Source organism: Drosophila persimilis, unplaced genomic scaffold (assembly GCF_003286085.1).
Source record: "Drosophila persimilis strain 14011-0111.01,24,50 unplaced genomic scaffold, DperRS2 tig00000686-arrow-arrow-pilon, whole genome shotgun sequence".
Lineage (NCBI taxonomy): Eukaryota > Metazoa > Arthropoda > Insecta > Diptera > Drosophilidae > Drosophila > Drosophila persimilis.
Genome location: NW_020825336.1, coordinates 775,176 through 796,845, shown reverse-complemented (window position 1 = coordinate 796,845; position 21,670 = coordinate 775,176). Strand labels below are relative to the sequence as shown.

Sequence of the window (21,670 nt, the reverse complement as noted above, 5' to 3'; positions counted from 1 at the left end):
TGTACGATATATATTTTAGAACTCTTTTTTTCATGCTTAGGTACTTCAAGTCTTAGAGAGCGGCGACATTCATACTCCACGCTGTCGTTGTCTTCACTAACGCTTGATCCTGTCCTGTTAATGGAATGTCCTGGGCCTGCTTCTGATATTTTAATGAAGCTGTTTCAGTCTTGCTTCTCTTCTGCAGCACCGTAAGTAATGATTTGAAGTAATGGCCTTAAAGTTCTCGGTGGAGATCACAAACTCTTCCAGCGTTTGCCTATGATTCACTGCTTGCGCGTAAAAAGGGTTACCGTATAGGCTTCCTTTTTCACTTGATATCCTTCCTGGCTCTCTTAATAGTTGTTCCATTGGTGGTAGCATTGGATGATTAGGTGCATTGTCCCTTTTATTTGCAAGATTTAGTACAAAAAAAAAACTAGTCAGCCATCTTGTATTGTGTGGCCAGATCACAGCAGACGCAGGACAGCTGTGGCACAATAAAACGCAAATTTTCATATTCTTATTTTTATAATTAATAAATTAATGATTTGTTTAGTTTAGTTTAATTTATTTTAAGTCATGGTAGTAAAATTACGTAGTTCAAAAAAAAATAATACTACATATTTCAGTAATCTACGAGATACATTTGTATGTACACTGTTCATCACATTTGTGTTTTGTGTTTGTCATTTAATAGCGTTCGTCGCATCCCCCTAGCCATCGACTATGGTGCCCTTGTCGCCCTTGCGCAGCACCAACTCCAATTGGGAGAGCAGGCCAATGGCTCGAAAGTTCTCTTTGAAGAGCACAAAATCCTCCAGTGGCTTCAGATATTCGAGAGCGTCAGTGTAGCTGTCGAGTTCCTTCAGCTCGTTCGTAATGGCCAAGGCATTCGACTCGGGTTCTGGAGATGCGTGACCATTTGTCTGGCTGCTACCAGAGCTGGTGCTGCTATTGGAGATCCTCTTGGGCGAAGCTGGCGCCGATGTGCATGGCTGCGCCGGGGAGTTGTTGCCCTTGGTGGAGTTAGCTGGAGTGGATTTTCCACTGAGGCCACCGTTTGTCTTAGGAGCATTCTCCTTGCTACTGGCGCTGTCGCGCCCTCCGCTGCTGTTGTTGTTTTGCTCCTTTGGACTGGGGAGCCGTAGATTGGCCGTCTGTTCGGTAAGGTCCTGCGTGGCTTGTGTGGACTCAGCCAAGGGCAATGGTGACACTCTAGAGATTGTGGAGCAATTGATTTCCTGCACTTCCATGTCAGCCGCCGACTCAATCTTTGGGTGCTTGGCTAACTGAACTGGCTGGAACGGACTAGCACGCTTCGGCACAACATTTGGTGGCAGTTGTGGTTGGAATGGCTCCCTATGGGGCTGTGGTGCAGGACCCGTCATTGGTGGGAACTGCGGCTGATGCATTTGCTGTTGCTGCTGCTGAAGCTGTTGCTGCATCTGTTGCTGGTGGCGCTCGAAGTAGTAATCGTTAAAACTGGTGAAGCCCGGATGGGGGGGATGTGACGGGTGTCCCGGAAACGGCGGCCATGGATGATTCATCTGATGCTGCTGCTGCAGATGCTGTTGCTGCTGCTGGAGAGCGAAGTGCTGTTGTTGCTGCTGCTCCTGATAGCTTTGCTCCTTGATGTCCATGCTGTCTTCGTCCTCTTCGTACTCGCCATACTGCTGCATGTAGTTCATGTAGTGCTCCGGCATTTCCTCCAGCTTAGCGACACGCTCAGCACTGGCCGGGGGGAACAGGTGCTGAAGGTCGTGGACAATATCGGGAATCCAGAGGGAAGTGCCCATGGGTTTCAGCTGATTGCTGGCAAGTTTCTGGGCAAAGCCCTGCAGATGTGTCTCGCGGAACCGGTTCAGCCAGCGATTGTCGGCAATAAAAGATGTGCTGCCGATCACCTGACGGGCGGTCTCAGCCTTATCCTTGATCATGCCATGTGTGATGCTTCCACGCAGTTGTGGATTGATGTTGGCTCGTACCAGCCACTCGTAGACGACTGCATTAATGTAGGCGCACTTGCGACTACGCTCGATCTCCTCCACCATCGCCTGCTGCTCCACAGCGGCCATATTTGATGGCACCTCCAGGCGCAGCGTGGGCAGCGCGTTCGATTGTAGGCGTCGTCCACCCAAGACACTGGGATCGAAATGAAGGGCGCACACCACAGGCTTCTTGAAGGGTATGATCCTACGCAGCGAAGCATGGCACGCCTCCTTCCAGAGCTTGTGGAATGGACTTTCCGGCCGTGGAAAGGCGAAGAACTGCATGCTCGGATGCTGCCGGGAATTGGACATGCAGCCGATGATGCAGCAACGCCGAATGGTCGGCATTCCGGAAACGTTGTTCTGTATGCCCCGAATTTTTAATGAATTTTGTCTTGGCGTTGCTAAATGCGCCGCCAAGCCACCGAATGAAAAGAAAAGAATTAAACGTCAATGTCCACCAAAAGCTGCAAAAAGAAGAGAAAAACTTTGTTAGCGGAACGTCACTGAATTTTTTACCATACGCACAAAATAAGCACAAATGGCGCATATTTCGTTTTCCCGTTACATTGACAGCTGAGCGTTAGTGTTGATAAACACCATTGTGTAACACTAGCACAATTTGGCGCCAAGGGCCAACAGGTTTATTTTATTTGAATTTGAATTTGCTTTTTGTAAATCCCATGTAAGCGGGTATGTATGAATCATAAATACCCAGAAGGACAGCAGAATTTGTAAAATTATAATGAATTCTATGAACAAGCCAGCTTCCGACCCGACTCGGATCTCGAGCACATCTGACGCATCGAACTATTCAAACCCCAACTACACAAGTATATAGAGATATATACTTATGTTTACATATACATTTATCTACACATGTCCACTTCGAGGGTCTTTTGAAGCATATCATTCCATCTGCACACACAGAGACACTTGAGATATAATGGAATACATATGTACATAAGAGGAATACGACAGCGCCATTCCCCCAAAAGATACAGATACCACACCAGAGCACGCCACGCACAGAAGCAGAGATTCCTCCCTATAGAAATTCTCAGTCAACGATGCGTACGCCTCCAGAAATCAATACATTTCCATTCGCAGCGCCCCAAAAACCAGAACCAGAACCAGACATACCTCGAACGACGCTCTATTATATCGGGGAGTACACCCACACACTCACACCCACAGAGCCCTACTGATACATACAGATACAGAAACAGATTGAGATAGAAGTAACAGAGACGCCTGGCTAAAGTGAACGACTTGGCCGCGCCCCCTTCTCGACTGTCCGCCCCCAGGGTTTAAGAGAGGGCGAGATACTACATCTCTGCTGAGTCACGACTACGTACGGGTATGTACAAGTTTCGACCGACCGAAACCATTCAAGACACGAGATGCGGGAGCCGAGAACCGAGACTCACCTGCCTGAGTCAGAGCCGGTCTTTGGATTAGCAAAGCATCACATCGCACTACTGAGAGATGACTTAATCCGAACAGCATGTCCGTTTCTCTCGTTCGTCGAAAATCGGGCCAACTAATCGAGATTTCGAATGATTAGGCTAAAGTCGTTTCTGTTTCTGTTTCGGTTGTTCCCCCCCCCCACAGCTTTGTGGCTCTTCGTTTCAAGTTGTTTTTGTCGACATCGATTTACGGAATTGGGTTTTATCTTTCAGTTGGCTGTGTGAGCCGTCTTAGGGGTGGTTCACTGTCTGTTGCCCTCTCTATCCATCCAATCTTTTCTGTCTCTGTCTCGCACAGAAAGCAGTCTTCTGCTGCTTCCTCCTCAGGCAGCTGTTCACTTAACTTTGGCAAAGTTTTTGCTCCGGAAACTTCTTGGCAGCAGCAGACGCAAACCCAAACCCAAACCCAAGAGCAAGACAAAACGTACGAACCCTTCCACTACTCACCATCTTGAAGATACACTCGCACCTTGACACACAACGCGACTGCGCTTCGTCTATGCTCTTCGTGCGGAAATACGCACACCATCAGTCATGGCTATGGTATACTTATAGCCAGGCACACACACAAACACACACACACACACACACACACACACATAAACACACAGAGACATAGTCGAGTGCACTACACCATCAATTCCAATTCAAATCTCCCCTGACTGACTTGCTTTATAAATGGTTTTATATTTCCTTTTATGTCGCCCTGGCTATGGCATGGCTCTTACTATGGCTCTGACTATGGCTATGGCTATGGCTATGGGTATGGCTCTTACTATGGCTATATACTCGGTTCGGCTCGGATGTGGATGCTGATGTGTCTGAGGCCGAGGCTGAGCTGTAGCTACAAGTACACCTCTCGCCCAGCTCGCTTTCTTTCCCATATATCGATTGGCACTTTATCTTAATCGCCTCGAGAGTTGTCCCTCGTCTTTCCTTCCCAACGTCCTCACCGCACCGCCTGCCCTTGGGAGCTCTCTTTCGCTTCCACCCTCCATCCGCCATCCATCCAACTAATGGTTTCCCTGGCATCGCAGCCTTCTGCTACGGCTGCTTCTCCTTCTGGGGTCTTCGTGAAATTTCCTGCAGCGTCATTATCATCAGTCGTAATCACGATGATGCCCCGGACCCAGACCGAGACCCAGACCCAGCCTCAACCATAGTCTGGGCCTTAGTTTGGGTTCTTTTTGTTGGCTACATATCTTTTGTACATATCTCTGTATCTGTATCTCCCAGGCACTGACTGCCATTGTTCGTTCGCCTAGGAAGTTCTGTTCTACGTTCTACATTCGTTATACTCGTACATGGCATACCTACCACCACAGCAGTGCCTTTTGTCTGTTTTTCTGTTCGGGTAGAAGTAGAAGTATTCCGATTTCAAACCCAATTCCAGTTCGCTTGGTTCTCCGTTCGTTTCCCCACACTCTGTCCCTCTGCAAGAGATTTAGTTTTGTAGTTTTGGGTTTCGTTCGTTTCACGATGTCTCAGGTAATCTTGCGATTGGTTTTCCTTTTCCTCATAGCTAATGGTATGGGTATGGGTATGGGCATACTCATGGGATTGGGCATTTACTTATTTATCTTATATCTGAAGCAGTCGGGTTGGGTTCAAGGTGGCCTTGGTTGGACCATTTTGGTTGCTTTAATAGCATAAATGGATTTTTGTGTGAGTTCGCTTGGATTTTCAGGGGAAACATACAATATACTCATGGGAAAAAAAAAAAAAAAAACATATATCTTTCAGACAGGCATGAGATGGGGTTACTTCACCTTTGATAGCTTATTGCCCTTATTTTTCGAGCGGAAAAGTTGTATATTTTGGCAAAGGTAATCGGGAAACAGAAATTTCATTTATTTGGATTATTAATAGTATGTTTTGGGAGCGTTTCAAATAGGGGTTGGCACTAACTACTTCAATACGATGTAAGAGTCACATTAGAATTGGCGAAACCATTAGTTTCGTTCATGAATGTTGTTTTGCAGGAACCTCCCACCCATTTAAACCCATTGGGAATGGGTCTTTGGCCTTGAAAAGTGCGTGGATGCCAATTTCAAGGACTTCCGCAGCAGCACGTTTATTCAATTGGCGCCAAATCTGCGGGCCAATGTCCCCTTATCACACACACACACAAACACCCCCCAATAGACCGTGGGAGAGAGAACGAGCGGAGAAAATCAAACAAACAAAAAAAAAAGTGAAACGGAAACCCAAACAAAACGCTGCCGACGTTGACTTCGCTGCCGGTGCGCAGTCTTAGACGTAAACAAAAACAGAAGCGAGACACTGCCGGTGGATCCTCTGGTCACAGATGCACCCCCACCCACACACGAGCACACACAGATACTCCCACAGAGGCACGCCACAGACAGATCCCTTTTGGCGGCATGCAAATGCTGCTTTTTTAATTGCAAACAACAACAAACAGTGGCGGCAGAAAAAGCAGCAACAGCAGCAGCGACTGCGACAGCGACGGCGACAGAATCTCAAGACCCCGTTTGTTTACACCCGAAGCACGTTACTCAAACACCGCATAGTAGTATGTACTTACACTTCCAGAGCAACCGGAACTAGGATCCGGAAATGTGCAACACGAAGAGACGAACGTATTTCTTGGCTATCCTAAAGATATACGATATGCTGAAGTACTACTCCACCGAAGTAACCGAATACCCCGGGCAAGCACAGAGCACTCAAATGGAAACGGTTACAGAACACGCGCTGCGAGAACCGCTTCGGACGAACGTTCAGAGTGAAGTGTACGAAAAATACGACAACCAACAAGCAACAACCCAACCCAACCAACTCGACGAACGACCCCGACCGACTCGTTTTTCCCATCTATAGGAAATACTTAATCCCAAACAGAAAGCAGCCAGCAGAAGCAACGCCATCGCCATCGCCAGCGCCAGCAACAGACATCGCAAGGACGGGCGCAAGAGCACCTCTTGAACCGCGCTGCGCCGTCGACGTTGACGTCGGCGTCAACGTCAGCGTAAGACGTGCCAAACAAATACGCGGCGACTGCGACGGTGACGCTAACGCTGACTTCAGCAGAGCGACATATCTTTGGATAGTCGGGGATGGTGGTGGGTGGTGGTGGGTGATGTCTCCTCTTCTCCTCTGACAATCTGGCTGTCAGCCCGCGGCGATGCACGAACACCCGATCCGATCCGAACCGAACCAGACCCGAAGCTCTCGTCCTACGTTTGGGGTTTTTCTTGGGGGCGTTCGCGGTCGCTTCAGGGGCTGGTGATGGTGATGGAGCTGGTGCTGGGGCTGGGGCTAGGGCTGGGGCTCTGTGTATATAGAGAATTCTCTGATGGGTTTTTCGGGCATACGTATACGTAGAGCCCGTTATGGGGTCTATCGCACTCTCCCCTTTTCGGCATCTGTATATATATGTACGTATATATAGACGGATATCGAACTTTTAAGGTGAGTAAGTGGGTTTGGTTTGTGGGTCTGACGATATGCGCTTGGAATTTCGGTATCTGTTTGCTTGAGATAGATATATGCGCTATATACTCGATACCTGACTAAACACACACACACACATGCGGGTGCAATGATACCTATTTTTGGGTATTACTATTGACTTTTTCGACTCCATAATCATTATTAGTGTGGACCCTGTTAAGGGAGATACTAGCTGATCAGGAAAGGTCCCTAAATGAAATATTTGTGCAGCTATTGTTCAGAGTTAAAATACGAGTATTATAATAGGATCTCAGTCCATAAGATCCCCTGTAAGCTCTCAACAATCTATTGTTTTGGTCCATCCTAGCTGCATGGCTTGTAACCATACATACATTTGGTATCGTATCGCGCCAATCTAAACAAGTTTCATATGGTTACTCCATATATGTATGATATGCGAGTCGTCGTTCGCATCCGATGCTGATGCCCGATGCTGCCTGATGCTTTGTTCGCGGTATACAGTGTTTATTTGGTCCGGTCTCTGGGGCCTCTTGGGACATTCATTATATTTGATACATACATCCGTTAGCGAAGAGCCATGGCAACTTCGATGGGCTATATACGAGAGTATCGTGTACAGAAAAATCCATTCTATGCTAACATCTTTCCCAATACAGACGCACACACACACACACACACACATCACATCGAATCGAGATACTTTTTGTATGTACATATATCTGTCTGTAACTTGAAGTATTGCTGCCTGGTCTGCCCGGGTTTGGTGGGATTGGATTGGGTTCTGGTTCGTTGAAATAACAAGAATACTCGTAGCCGAAGACGATGACGATGACGACGATGGCAGAAGCAGAAGCAGCAGCTACAACAAACAGCCCATTATCGTTGTAGTTGTGGGTTACCCCAAAAGCAATTTGATGGATTAGTTTTAATACAAGACTCAGGGTAAGCTGGAGAAGAGATAGATAGAGAGATAGATAGATAGATAGATGGATGGATGGACGGATGGATGGATAACACTCTTGGGTTCGGTTCGTCTCTTTTCGGTTCCATTCCATTCCTTGCCTTTCCCTTCCATTTGATTCGATTCAATTCGATTGTGTTTCGGTTCGGTGGTGGAAAATCACACATAGCATAGATATATGTGTGTTCATATAAATATATGTATATATATATATATATATATATAAATGTGTGTACGTATACTATCTGTGTATATAGAAGGAAAAGTATTGGAAAAGGTATAAAACCACAGCATCAATCTCAACGGTGGGGGTGGTGCTAATGGCGAAGGTTGTATAGCTCTTGTGTGGCGAGGCGGAGGATGGGGGTGGGGTCGGGCGTCTTTGGGGGCTCTGGTGTGGGACGTGCTGAGGGACTTGGAATTTCCTCGGGTTGACGATGACTCGACTCTATTATATTATGCTGTTCAGCAGCTATCGGCTACTGCTGCTGACTGACCAGCAGCAGCATGGCCAAACGCAGAAACTTTTCTCGAAATGCTTTGCGGTCAGGTCGCACAGGGGCTCCCCCCGCCGGCAAGGCCGGCAAGGGCGAGGAGCAGACTGGAGGGAGCTAAGCCCTTGGCAACCTTTAGAAAACGAGCTGAGTAAATCGACTATGCCAGGAGCATTGAAGAAAATGACCTTTCCTTGTGCCATTTCATGACTCCGAAACGGACAGATTGCGACGCGACGAAGAGGGTAGACACACACACACACATACAAAGGCACTTTCGCATAGAAGAAGCTCACACAGATACATAGTTAGGATGGGACCTGGGATTACTCACATCGAACCGAACACTCGCACAGAGTCAGAGCCAGAGCCAGAGCCAGAGCCAAAGCCAAAGCCAGAGCCAGAGCCCGACTAAGCTCATCTATTATGACCTTTTCTGGAGAGCCAGATGCGGGGATTTAGCCATAGAATTTATTATGGTTTTGTATTATATTGAACCGAAAATCGCAACCTCGCAACCTAGCCGCCTTGCCCCCCCGCCGCCTTGCCTACATACTGTACGAGTATATCCTGCAGTTCCCCCACGGCTGCTGCCTGACATCTATGTATGTTTGTATGTGCTATGTGCATTCATGGCCCACGTCCAGAGATAGTATTTCCCATTACCTTTTTTGATTATGTCCGGGCCTTGCCCTTAATGCTGCTCTCTTCCCCGGTCCGGTGTTCTATCCCAGTTCCAATTCAAAACCCAATCCTGGTCCCTCGAGTGAAGCTAAAGGTATCTCGACTCGTATCTCGTATCTCAACATCTTGCTCTCTCATTGTGTGCGCTATAATCTATATATGATGTCCGCCAGCAGCACTGCTCCTCCATCTATCTGTCCGTCTGTCTGTTTGTCTTTCTGTCTTTCTGTCGGTTCCTCTGACTATCTGACTGTGTGTCTGCCTGCCGGACGGTGTATGTGTGTGTGTGTGCGCGCCTATCTATGCGACGTCTGTCGCACCCGAAAGCACCATAGGGACCTGAGTTTTTCCTAGTAATTTCCTTTGTGCCTTTTGCCTCTCCAGTGGCATTGCCGGTGCCCGATACTCGGATTCGATGCCAGTGCCCTCGTTGGCCATGCCATCGCTTGGCAGCGACGCTACCGTCGCAGTTGCAGTCGCAGCTGCAGTCGACGTCAGCGTCTGCGTCTGCGCCAGCGTACGCGTCGCCGCGACTCTTCGTAATCCCAAACCCCCTGCCTTCTATGTATGCCCAATGCTGCTACGAGTTTATTGCCATTTCCATATCTGGGTTTTATATCTCGTGCTGTACGCCATCCGAGCCGACGAGTGGTTTTCGTGCATTCGTGAGAGGAGAGGCATATCCAGTCCCGTCCTTTATGGTGGTGGGAAATCAGTTCTGAAACTGCAAATAATGCAAAACAACCGATCTCTTCGGAGCTGAAAAGAGTACAAAAGTACATGTGTACATATTTTCATTATTTATGTATCTCATGATCTATTAAGATAATTTTATTTACATATGTACATATTTATGTGCAGTATTGCAACTTGGGATCACAATATGTGTACAAAATACACCTGTAAATGATGGCAGAAATGGTTTATAATAAACATATTCATTAGGATGAAAATTTATCAGAAGACTAAAGCAATAGTTTCGTATGTATAAACCTTTACAACTGTGCTCAGTATATCCATAAGGTTGAAGACCTTATGAGCGATGAAATTCCTTGAACTACCCATCTCTAGCATCTCTAGCCAACGAGCAAAAACACACACACACACATACAATGAGAGTCGAGTCGAATGATTTACCTTTCGCCTAAGAAGATTCGAAGGCTTCGCTTCCTTCCCTAAAATGAACATCCATTTGGGGCTCACACCAAAATCGAACCCAAATGAAATCCAATACATACCAATCCGATGGCAAAGACGATTTGTATTTATAGCCAGGCCCCGAAAAGAGTCGGAGCAACTTAGCGATTGAGGGAATGAACTGAATGACGGGCTGACGGACTGACGGATGGTCTGCAGGATTTTGGTGGGAAAGAGGGTCAGAGCATCTTTGTGCCCTCATTCGTGTGCGAGTATACGAATCCTCTCGACATCTTTGCACAATAAAGATAGATTAGCATCTATCGAAGCAGTGCCAGCGAAACGAGCCGGCCGAAGTACGATGTACGATGTACGGATACGAGCGGCATTGTGCGGGTTGTTCGGTCGAGCGGCGCATGACTGAAAGCTGAAAGCATCATCATCATTCCCAGCATTGGCACCGGCATCGGCATCGGCATCAGCATCGGCATCAGAACCTGCAGAAGCAGTAGCAGAAGCAGCAGAATCCCCCTGGCGGCCTCCCTCTAGAGTCTAAGCCCGTTGAGAACTGGCAAACTGGTGGAGCTGCGACACTCAAGTGCCATCATCGTCTGCCGATGTCTACGGAATGGAATTGAAGCAATGCCAGGAAAGGCAGCAGGCAACAACAACAGCAGCAGCAGCAGCCTCAGCAGAGAGGCATCTCAAAACCCAAGAGGCTTATGCAGGGCCGACAACCCAAATAAGTAGAGGTACGAGCAGCAAAGCCAGCAGCTAGCTATAAAGTAGAGGCAGCTGTCGGTCGGTACCGATGTTCGATGTTGGGACCGATTTCGAGGCTACATAGCATACTCGAACAATAGCAGAGGCCCCAGACAGAGACTGAGACTTGTTTCGAACCGCCACTCACCATCAGCATCATCATCATCATCATCATCATCATCATCATCGTCGTCATCATCATCATTGTCAATCGGTCGTTTCTCACGTTTCCCATTCAGTATGTATCTGTATCTGAATCTGAGCATGGGCATCGCTGTATCTATATCTGTACTCTAGATGAACGGGTATTCGTATAGTCACTCGACCCGATAACCTCGCTCCCACCCCGACTGGGACTGGGTCTGTCACTGGGGCTGTTCGGGCTTACACTCTTGGCTCTATGCGAGTGGAGGAGAGTCATTCATATTTGGTATACAATGGCAACGATTATGGCATGGGACGACTATCCTCATATACTTGATGATTAAAGGGTCGTTTTGGGTGAGCTTTTGTATGAGTTGCAAGAATCAATATTATATACAAAAGTGAATAAATCAACTGGAATACGGCATTGTATTATGAGAATGTGCTGGAAAACAAACTTTACTATTGGCTGACGAATTGAGTAAAGAGAAACCTTTTGAAAATTCCCCTATAAATCACTCCTTTAGCGATGAAATTAAAAATTCTTGGAAATCTGTATCTGAGATCTGTAAACATCTGACTCATTATCACTGATATCAGATGTAGTCAGACCTTTCAGGAATCCCCATCGATTCCTGGTATTCCTGAGACAATGTGAACTTGTGGACTTATCCACAAGTTTTATTGGGCACTTTACTTGCACTCAAGCATTACAACACCATTTTGTAACATAATACCGAGACATTCCGCGAATATATATTATATGTGTATCTATATTCCATGTCATTACAGCTATGAGAGGCAGGAATGACTCCTTTGTGATAATGATCCGGCCGTCTCTGACTTACATATATAGAAGACTTTACTTTGATTCTGATAAAGAATAACAATATTGTATAGGATAGTCAGAATCTTCTGGCTGAAAATTTTCTTAAAGATTCCAAATATAATTTGTATTAATGTTTAGTGGTTTCCACCTCTTTGATCGTAAAATATTAACTTCCCAGTCGGTTACAGTTACAGTCCCAAGATGTTGTATATCAACGGACAAAATCTGCAGCAACTGTACCCATCAGTAAATGGCTTCCAGGTAAACATTCTCCTCGCTGGCGTACGAGTGTGTACAGCTACCGGGGAAGAGGTAGAGGTAATGGCGATGGCATATAGTCTCTGTCCCTTACTCGTATATCCCTCAACAGCAATTTCGCTCACAGGGTTTTATGTCAGAGCTCTTAACGCGGTGGGGTTTCAATTTTGTTTTGGGGCGCAGTCGTGTGGCAGTAACCTGAGTCGTGTCGGGGCCTTCTCAACTTTGTCGTTGTACGGCTCTTGTTGTTGCTGTGCTTGCATTGATGTTGCTTCTTCTGCGCTACGCTACCTTTATCGGACCCCACACTACCAATAGCAGTGTTCGCCTTCCCGCTTCCCGCTTCGCGCTTCCCTTTCTATTCCTATTCTTCATTCCCATCCCCCAATCTTGTTCCTGCAGCTATCCCTACACTCGTAGGTTTTCTGCACCGACTATACGTGTAGCAGGTATAGTCAAGCCGTCAGTCAGTCCAGTCTGACGTCGGTCGGAAATCCTTGAAATGAAAATCCTGCTCCATCGCCGCTGCGGAGGGTTGCAAGCGTAATGGGAAACTTTCCCGCAATCGAGGACGGATGGAGATGGCGATGGCGACGTCTACGTCTGTGCAGCACTTCCAGCGCTCTATGGCCCCGTTGTGTAATCGTAGCTCCTTCTATCTCCAAGTGTGTATGTGTGTGTGCGTGTCCATGAGTGCAGATGTGGGTGTGGGTGTGGGTGTGTTTGCCCCTCCCCAAGGTCCCTCGTTGGGATGCTGCGCTGCTGGCATCCGTTGCTCCCCACGCCACTTGCCTCCGGCAATTCTACCCATCTAGAATTGATGTAGCACCTACAGGGCTCTCTTCCACGCACGTTCAACTTTACGCTCCTCCGTACCACCTATCCCACACGCCACGAAAGGACACGCCACGCCATACCACCCCCACATCGAAAAACCCTGCAGGTCATTCCATCTCATCCTCCCATCTCCGAATGGCCAGGGCGCGTAAAGTTTTAGAGGACGAACATAAAGTTTTAGCGCTGATTTTGCTTCTCACTTTGGCGAATGGGGAAATGCCAGGCGATTATATAACCTGAACAAAGAGAAGAACACCGCCGTTCATGCACATGCTGAGGGGGCAGACAGGTACTACATATCCTGACATATCACCTGAAAAAAGTTCTTACTTTTTGTAACAAAAGTAACCGCATTACGTTTCTCACGTTAAATGATGAATGTACATACAGACATACATACGATATGTATGGGAAGCTATACATACATACATCATGTACAGTGTACATCATTTGCAACTTCCTCCAATCATTTTCTATCGATTGGACCCAATTATACATGATTTTCTTAGTAAGAAAAGAACTTTGAATTTCGTAATCGAATTATATTGAAACTTTTTGATGATCATACAGACATATCCACATCAAAGTAGTAGAGTTTCAATAATATACAAATACTAATGAGCCCTACCACGTTTCGCATTGATAAGAAATGAGGAACAAAGCAAATCGACCCAAATAATACCGGTGGGTTTTATTTTTTTTTTTTTCTCGGCTCCCGCCATCTTTAGTTGCCGTATACCACCATAGCCGCCTTCCACTACGCCTCTGGATGCTTAGTTAAGAGCTAGAGCAACCAAATTTTGTATGAAGACTCCTGTGATAATTATACAGAATTAAGTTAGTTTCAAAAGTTTGTTACGAGCCCTGCCGCCCCACCAAAGGACGAAAATCGGTGGTAATCACAATGAAGATACGAGAAAACCGAATATGCAGAATCATAGATAATGACCATATCTAGCAGATTGCTGAATCTGGATCATTATTAGAGCCAAAAGGAACACATTAAATTTCAGTGGCTACGCAACTCCTTACAACACGCTTACACATTCTCTCTCTCTCACACACACACTCTTCCTCGTGCAGTGTGTGCGCTCTGGCGGAGAGGAGCGAGATAGAACGGCTGGTGTTAGTGTGAGAACGGAGAAAAATAAAAATATGTAAAAAAAAGCTCACACATATACTGAGTACCGGGTATGTAGAGCCATGACACATACGACTCATGTCGTTCCCGCTCGTTTAATTTACAAAAACTGTTAATCAATTAGTATTCATTTTATAGTTTTTACAACTTTAAAAGTAATTTTTTAAAGTGGATTACAGTATTTTTCCAATGAGATGTCTAAATGGAACTAAGTTTTCGAGTCCGCCTCGATTCTACGATAAGCATATGTACATTCGTATATTCAGCTTCAGGTATATTTGGTACATTTTTAGCCAGGTGTTTTTTTTTAAATTTCTTTCCACTGATTCCTGAACTTCTAACTATTGCCTGATCAGGTTTTGGCCTTAAAGATCTGCTCCAGCTGGGTAAGCAGGCCAATGGCACGATAGTTCTCCTCCATGAGAGCAAAGTCCTCCAGGGGCTTCAGTAGACGTAATGCATCCTGATAGTTCTCCACACAACGAGGCAGTCGTGCCTCTGCCTCGTTGCTTGTCTCAGAGTAGTGGCCTGGACCAGGAGCAGCATCTAGTTCAGCACCTGTAGAGCTGTGGATGGACTCAATTTTCTGTATCTTCAGTGGAGCGACCTCGTCCAAAGAGTGTAACCTCTTTTGTTTTGATGGGGGCGTGGCTTTCTCGGGTTCATCTTCATCGTCGTTGATTTCTATCAGTTCGGGTTGCACCTCAATGGCGATGCAGTCATCATCTTCATCTTCATCTTCATCGACATCACAACTTTCATTTGCTGTCGCTTTGTCCGTATCCGTCTTTGGAACCAACTTCGGCAGATGGATAATAGACTGCTCATCAACATCACCACTTTCATTTGCCTTCGCTTTGTCTGCATCCGGACTTGGCTTTGGATCCAACAACGGAAGACGGACAATAGACCGCTCCTGCGCCGCAAAGCGATGCTCGTTCCGGCCGCAGTAGCTGACGATGTCACGCAGGTCCAGGGATAAGGGCACTCTCCGTTGGGTCAGGGTGACGCCTTGGGAGAAGCTAAAGTTGTAGTGGCTTTTGAAGTGGTTGAACCACATCTTGTCGGGAAAGAAATTCTCAATCTTCAGTATGTCGCGCAGACTAATGGCCACAGTCCGCAGGTTGTCCAGATCGAGCCGTCCTTTTTGATGAATCTGTGAGCGTTCGATGTACTCGTACAGAGCCTTCTCCAGAAAGTTAATCTTTCGCTTGCGACGTTGCTGAACCTCCACCAGGGTGGCCTGGTTCTGACTAGAGGCGGCCACAAGGGTCTTGGTGCGGTACAGGGAGCGTGCTGAAGCCAAATGTGCTTCATTGCTCGTAGTTGGAGAAGCTGCTGGGGCTGGTACTTCTGTACTATTGACCATATGTCTGCACATGGACGTGTGCCGGCCGCAGTAGGACATGATATCGCTGAGGTCCAAGGAGCGCGGTGGCTTACGCGTCATAGTGATTTGTCGATTCGAAAGCGTGATATTGTAGGCAGCCTTAAAGTGATTGATCCACGGTTTGGTTGGCCTGAAGCCCTCGATCTGCATGAGATCCCGAAACTCCACGGCCTGGTTGCGGATCAGCTCCTCGTTAATGTCGGCATGCAGATAGTACTGGGCTCTTTGTATGTACTCGTACAGGCAGTGGCCCAGGAAGTTGAGCTTGCGCCTGCGCAACTCCTCGTTTGGCAGATCGTTATGGCGGCGCGAGGCCTCGTAGAACTCCATGATAGCCTCCCGATTGGACACGATGCTTTTGATCTGCTCCCAGCTGCAGTTGAAGTTCTTGGCTATCTTGCTGTACATAGGCAAGATGTCGTACTGTCGAATGACCGCCACTCGCTCCTCCAGAGTCAAAACGTTTCTTATGCGCAGTTGCCCACCGCCGTCTTCAAACTGTTTGCCGTCATCCTATAAATGGAATCTGGTTAGCTCAGGCATACTAATGGATATAGTCTATTAATTGAGAGGCATATACCGATACATGATTTTAATTATCTTGGTCGAAAATTCGCCGGGAATCTATTTTCTTTTATAACTATAAAGGAAAACTTTCTAATCAAGCTTCAGATGTGAAAATATAAAGCGCGGAACAGGGCGTTCTAGCCAAGATTCTAACGGGTACAAGAAACACCCTTATTTATCCACTCCGTCTCTCTGGTAAAGTGGGAGAGTTTTTGAATATCTACTCACGTCGTTTCTATACTGTTCCTTCCGTATTTCTTCTTCTGCAATTGCTGCCACCCCAACAATAAGCGCGAGGTTTAACATTTTTTATTTCGGTCATACGATTCTGGTTAGATATATCCCTCTTGGCAGTTTACTGGGCTATAACTGCCAAAACACCAATATCAGGTATCGGATTCTCTCTCTCACCGCTCTCAGGCCGACTACTTACGTCAGAGTACATTTCTATATATACTGCTCACACATACAGATACGTTGTTTCTTTTGCGCAGTGAGTGTAATCTCGCTCGCTCTTCCTCTCTCTCTCTTTTTGCAGGCTGCGACTCTCCCGCTGCTGTCTGTTGACATCAATAACTGTAAAGAACATTTCTTTTAGCTATATTAATTGAAAAATAATTTGAAAGATAAATACTTGTGCACTTGGTTGCTGGCGCGGGACCGTTGGATTTCGGTTTCCACAAATCTGCTGCAGGTTTTTAGGCACACAAACAGGCACCAAACACCAAAACAGCTCCGGATCGTGTGGAGTGGCGCAAAAAACTGTTGCGGGAGCAGGAAAAAAGTGTGTCGAAATCGAATTGTAGTCGTCTCTCTCTTTCTCTTGCTCAAAACCTGTTTGGGGAGCGTGTTATGCGAGAGAGAATCTTCTCTTTGGCTATCGCTCTCGCCACACACACACGGTGGCGTTGCTGTGTGGGTGCTTTCCATTCTATTTATAGCGTGGCATTGGAGTAACAATTTTGATCGGCTCTCTCTTGCCATTAACTCTCCGAATATCGTTTGATTTCCCGCGCTGTGTATTTAATACCATTTGGGCATCTAGTACTAACTCCTGTGCCGATGATCTCAGCTGGCAGCCTTTTATCGCGACCCATTTTGATGCACATTTTGATTCGCGCAATCAGATTCAATTAAAGCACTCTTTTGCACAATTTTAATAATTACCATTAAGTTCTTATAAAATTTACGAAAAATGCATTTTGGCGGAACACACAACCATTCAGTTTATCGATACCGCGGATGAAAAGGAGGTAGAGAGAATCACTTGGTCACGTTAATGCTGTTGGAGTAGGAGAGCAGCCAAATCCTCGAGATTCGATCTGCTACACATTCGAGCCTTGGTCTTCTGGGCCGGGCCAGTAGATGCGCCTCTCCTTATATCTGTCTCTTTTCCAATGCAAAGAAATGGTTCATGTATGTGCTCTACATGAATGTGTCAGTGAGTCAGCGAAACAGCGTGCAGAGAAAGGAAGAAAGAGTTCAAGAAATTTAAAATTTTTTATCGGACCAAAATCAGCTGATTTTGTACCGCTTATCGATTTCAGCTGAGAAAACCAGCTGAGAAAATGTAGCTTATCGACCCTCAGAAAAATACCAACACATACCGTCGCATTTTCAAAATATACCGTTAATATACTGACGAATTATTCAAGTTCCATCTTGTCTAAAAAAAGGTTTAAAAGAATAGGTCAACAAAAAAACAGTGGCAAGACATTGTTGCAATGAAAAATCCCTCCACGAAAAGAGGATATCCCATTACATAGAGAGCAAATTAAAAAAAAAATGATAGCAAGTCCAACCTAACTTGAGCGCCAAAAAGAAATGTTTTGAAAGCAAATGAGCGATAAGGATTTAAATGCAATGTACATTTTATTTTACAGACTCTCTTTCTCAAAGAATCTCTGAATAACATGTAATACGGAAGAATAATTTTTAAACTCTGGAGATTTCTGCTTATCAGACTGTTACGTCGGAGGATAACTTCCTATAGCCTTTGGATAAGTTCAAGCCGAAGACCTTGAACCAAACCCCGATAGTAAACAAAAACGAGAATCATTCATTTTAAATATTTGAGCTTTATATTTTCCATATTCTTCTTCAATTCATTTCATTTGTTCAGTCAGCCACTGGTTCCATTCGTCCAGCATCTACTTCCTCAGTAGAACAGGAGCTGCGCTGTAGGCCGCTGTATAGGGAGATGCCACATACGGAGATGCCACATAGGGAGAAGCGACGTACGGAGATGCCACGTAGGGTGAAGCGACGTAAGGAGATGCCACGTATGGGGATGCCACATAGGGAGATGCTGCTGCCACGTAGGGGGCCGCAAAGTTGCCGTGATATTCCCGGCTGTAAACAGCAGCCGCTGGGGCAGCAGCCACCAGAGGAGCAGAGTAGGCCAAAGGAGCCACAATTCCGGGCTTGGCCGAGGCGCAGGCAATCAAAGCGACGAAGGCGAGGGCGAAGAACTTGAACATCTTGAATGGATTGTTGTACGGTCGAGTGTTTCAAACTGAACTGATGACAATAGCGGAATGAACGACGTGTTTTATAGCCACAAATCCCGCAGCAGGTCTGCCTGCAGGGCAACCTTCGACAGTTAGAAAAACCAAAGGCTGGTAGCTGGTATTAATTTTTGGCCTGCTTAATTAAAAGAGACGTCCCCACAGTACACGACGCTGGTGTCGCTTGGGCCGAACCACTACGGGACTACGTGACTGGCGTGGCCAAAGAGGGGCCTCAGAATTCGGCTGTTGGGCTGGCGCGAGACCTTGCAAGGCCGTTTGGCAGGCACTCAACCTCCACTGTGTGTGGGGCTATAGCTATATAAGCTACGGCCCACCGCCTGTTTGGGCATCAGTTGCATTTGTTCCATTCAACAAGTAAAACAATCTAAAATCCCAATCCTCCCAAGATGTTCAAGTTCGTCGCCGCCGTTGTCCTCGCTCTGATTGCCTGCGTTGCCGCCAAGCCCGGAATCGTGGCTCCCCTGGCCTACTCCGCCCCCTACGTGGCTGCCTCTCCCTACGTGGCGGCGTCTCCATATGTGGCATCTCCCTATGTGGCATCTCCCTACGTCGCCTCCCCGTACACTGCCGCCTACGCTTCTCCGTACACCGCTGCCTACACCGCTGCTGCCTACGCCTCCCCCTACGCTGCCGCCTACACAGCCCCCTATGCCGCTGCTGCCGCATACACCGCCCCCCTGCTGCTGAAGAAGTAGAGAGCACACCGGAAGTGCCACCTGCCCACCTGTAACCTGAACGGAAGTCGAAGGACTCCCATCCTGCAATGAATCACTGAAATAAACTCGAATCAAACGAACAGTCAATATCTTTCTTGGGGAAATACTGATGTAAATACTTGCAAAGAACAATTATTTCAAATGATTATCACATATCCTGTGCAGTCTCAAAGCAGTAGTTCTCTGAAAGATCCTGTAGATCCCAAAAAACAATTAGCTTGTGGAAGCCATCCATTGCGCTTCATTCAATATCGAAAGTGGAAATTTTGTTGTTTGTTTTAGTGGGTATGCGAATAAGTTTTTACTTATTTTCCACCACCCACCATTTTTTAGTCGGGATCATAGTATTTTGGTATGAACAATATCCTAATATAAAATTTAAACATAATAAATTTGTTTGTCTTGCGCTCAAATAAAAAATCAGTCAGATGGTATGTGTTGCGAATCAGAAAGGTGCAACTACTTGAAATTGAGAAATCACCAAAACCATTGAACGGCGTGCTCATTGGCACGGATCTAGGTTCAAAGTCGAATTCGTAATTAGATGTCACTACACGTGGTAGTACACTACATATTTGCATATTGTAGATATAAGTATTTTTATGATCTTTTTGGACGTTCCTTAGTTCAATGTTTCCTATGTGGGCGTGGTATTCTTCTTTACGATTGACAGAATCTCTTTGATCGATTGCAAGCATATTTTGGAAAATATTAATATAAAATTCAGCAGAAATGGACTCAAAATAGTAGCGACATTTAAAAGCTTATCCAATAATAGTCTGGTCTCCTACTGGGTATGATATGATACTCAAGTTCTCTGCTCTACACAACGTTGGTATCGACAACGTAGTTCTTTAAGAGATCAACTGTTTTGAGACTGCATCCTATCACATATCCTGTGGAAGTATGCAAGTATTTACATCAGTATTTCCCCAAGAAAGATATTGACTGTTCGTTTGATTCGAGTTTATTTCAGTGATTCATTGCAGGATGGGAGTCCTTCGACTTCCGTTCAGGTTACAGGTGGGCAGGTGGCACTTCCGGTGTGCTCTCTACTTCTTCAGCAGCAGGGGGGCGGTGTATGCGGCAGCAGCGGCATAGGGGGCTGTGTAGGCGGCAGCGTAGGGGGAGGCGTAGGCAGCAGCGGTGTAGGCAGCGGTGTACGGAGAAGCGTAGGCGGCAGTGTACGGGGAGGCGACGTAGGGAGATGCCACATAGGGAGATGCCACATATGGAGACGCCGCCACGTAGGGAGAGGCAGCCACGTAGGGGGCGGAGTAGGCCAGGGGAGCCACGATTCCGGGCTTGGCGGCAACGCAGGCAATCAGAGCGAGGACAACGGCGGCGACGAACTTGAACATCTTGGGAGGATTGGGATTTTAGATTGTTTTACTTGTTGAATGGAACAAATGCAACTGATGCCCAAACAGGCGGTGGGCCGTAGCTTATATAGCTATAGCCCCACACACAGTGGAGGTTGAGTGCCTGCCAAACGGCCTTGCAAGGTCTCGCGCCAGCCCAACAGCCGAATTCTGAGGCCCCTCTTTGGCCACGCCAGTCACGTAGTCCCGTAGTGGTTCGGCCCAAGCGACACCAGCGTCGTGTACTGTGGGGACGTCTCTTTTAATTAAGCAGGCCAAAAATTAATACCAGCTACCAGCCTTTGGTTTTTCTAACTGTCGAAGGTTGCCCTGCAGGCAGACCTGCTGCGGGATTTGTGGCTATAAAACACGTCGTTCATTCCGCTATTGTCATCAGTTCAGTTTGAAACACTCGACCGTACAACAATCCATTCAAGATGTTCAAGTTCTTCGCCCTCGCCTTCGTCGCTTTGATTGCCTGCGCCTCGGCCAAGCCCGGAATTGTGGCTCCTTTGGCCTACTCTGCTCCTCTGGTGGCTGCTGCCCCAGCGGCTGCTGTTTACAGCCGGGAATATCACGGCAACTTTGCGGCCCCCTACGTGGCAGCAGCATCTCCCTATGTGGCATCCCCATACGTGGCATCTCCTTACGTCGCTTCACCCTACGTGGCATCTCCGTACGTCGCTTCTCCCTATGTGGCATCTCCCTATACAGCGGCCTACAGCGCAGCTCCTGTTCTACTGAGGAAGTAGATGCTGGACGAATGGAACCAGTGGCTGACTGAACAAATGAAATGAATTGAAGAAGAATATGGAAAATATAAAGCTCAAATATTTAAAATGAATGATTCTCCTTCGTGTTCTTTCAATTCTCAACTTCGGCTTAGCCCGGAACGTGTGCAGGTTACGACAGGTGCAGTGCCAATTGGCAGGCCCTGCAGTATGAGGCCAACTACTTCCCAGTCCTGTGGGACGTAGTCCA

General features: G+C 46.7%; 6 protein-coding genes across 6 annotated transcripts; 2 read left to right on the top strand and 4 right to left on the bottom strand.

The window, feature by feature from the left end:
• Positions 1–533: 533 nt before the first annotated feature.
• Positions 534–6,137, bottom strand: LOC6600565 (nuclear transcription factor Y subunit beta). The gene is made up of 2 exons (XM_002025647.2): positions 5,988–6,137; positions 534–2,437 (listed from the first exon to the last, which is right to left on the bottom strand). The coding sequence occupies exon 2, from the start codon at positions 2,316–2,318 to the stop codon at positions 696–698; it is 1,623 nt and encodes a 540-aa protein (XP_002025683.1). The 5' UTR covers positions 2,319–2,437; positions 5,988–6,137; the 3' UTR covers positions 534–695.
• An 8,066-nt stretch (positions 6,138–14,203) lies between these two features.
• Positions 14,204–17,508, bottom strand: LOC6600564. The gene is made up of 5 exons (XM_026991752.1): positions 16,716–17,508; positions 16,515–16,657; positions 15,502–16,027; positions 15,029–15,468; positions 14,204–14,974 (listed from the first exon to the last, which is right to left on the bottom strand). Exons 2-5 carry the CDS (start codon positions 16,524–16,526, stop codon positions 14,477–14,479), a joined length of 1,476 nt encoding a protein of 491 aa, XP_026847553.1. The 5' UTR covers positions 16,527–16,657; positions 16,716–17,508; the 3' UTR covers positions 14,204–14,476.
• A 677-nt stretch (positions 17,509–18,185) lies between these two features.
• Positions 18,186–18,567, bottom strand: LOC6600563 (cuticle protein 16.5). Its single transcript, XM_002025645.2, has one exon. It carries the CDS (start codon positions 18,559–18,561, stop codon positions 18,232–18,234), a length of 330 nt encoding a protein of 109 aa, XP_002025681.1. The 5' UTR covers positions 18,562–18,567; the 3' UTR covers positions 18,186–18,231.
• Positions 18,568–18,982: 415 nt separating this feature from the next.
• Positions 18,983–19,391, top strand: LOC6600562 (cuticle protein 38). The gene has a single exon (XM_002025644.2). It carries the CDS (start codon positions 18,999–19,001, stop codon positions 19,305–19,307), a length of 309 nt encoding a protein of 102 aa, XP_002025680.1. The 5' UTR covers positions 18,983–18,998; the 3' UTR covers positions 19,308–19,391.
• A 905-nt stretch (positions 19,392–20,296) lies between these two features.
• Positions 20,297–20,705, bottom strand: LOC6600561 (cuticle protein 38). Its single transcript, XM_002025643.2, has one exon. It carries the CDS (start codon positions 20,687–20,689, stop codon positions 20,381–20,383), a length of 309 nt encoding a protein of 102 aa, XP_002025679.1. The 5' UTR covers positions 20,690–20,705; the 3' UTR covers positions 20,297–20,380.
• A 407-nt stretch (positions 20,706–21,112) lies between these two features.
• Positions 21,113–21,486, top strand: LOC6600560 (cuticle protein 16.5). Its single transcript, XM_002025642.2, has one exon. The coding sequence runs from the start codon at positions 21,127–21,129 to the stop codon at positions 21,439–21,441; it is 315 nt and encodes a 104-aa protein (XP_002025678.1). The 5' UTR covers positions 21,113–21,126; the 3' UTR covers positions 21,442–21,486.
• Positions 21,487–21,670: the final 184 nt, after the last annotated feature.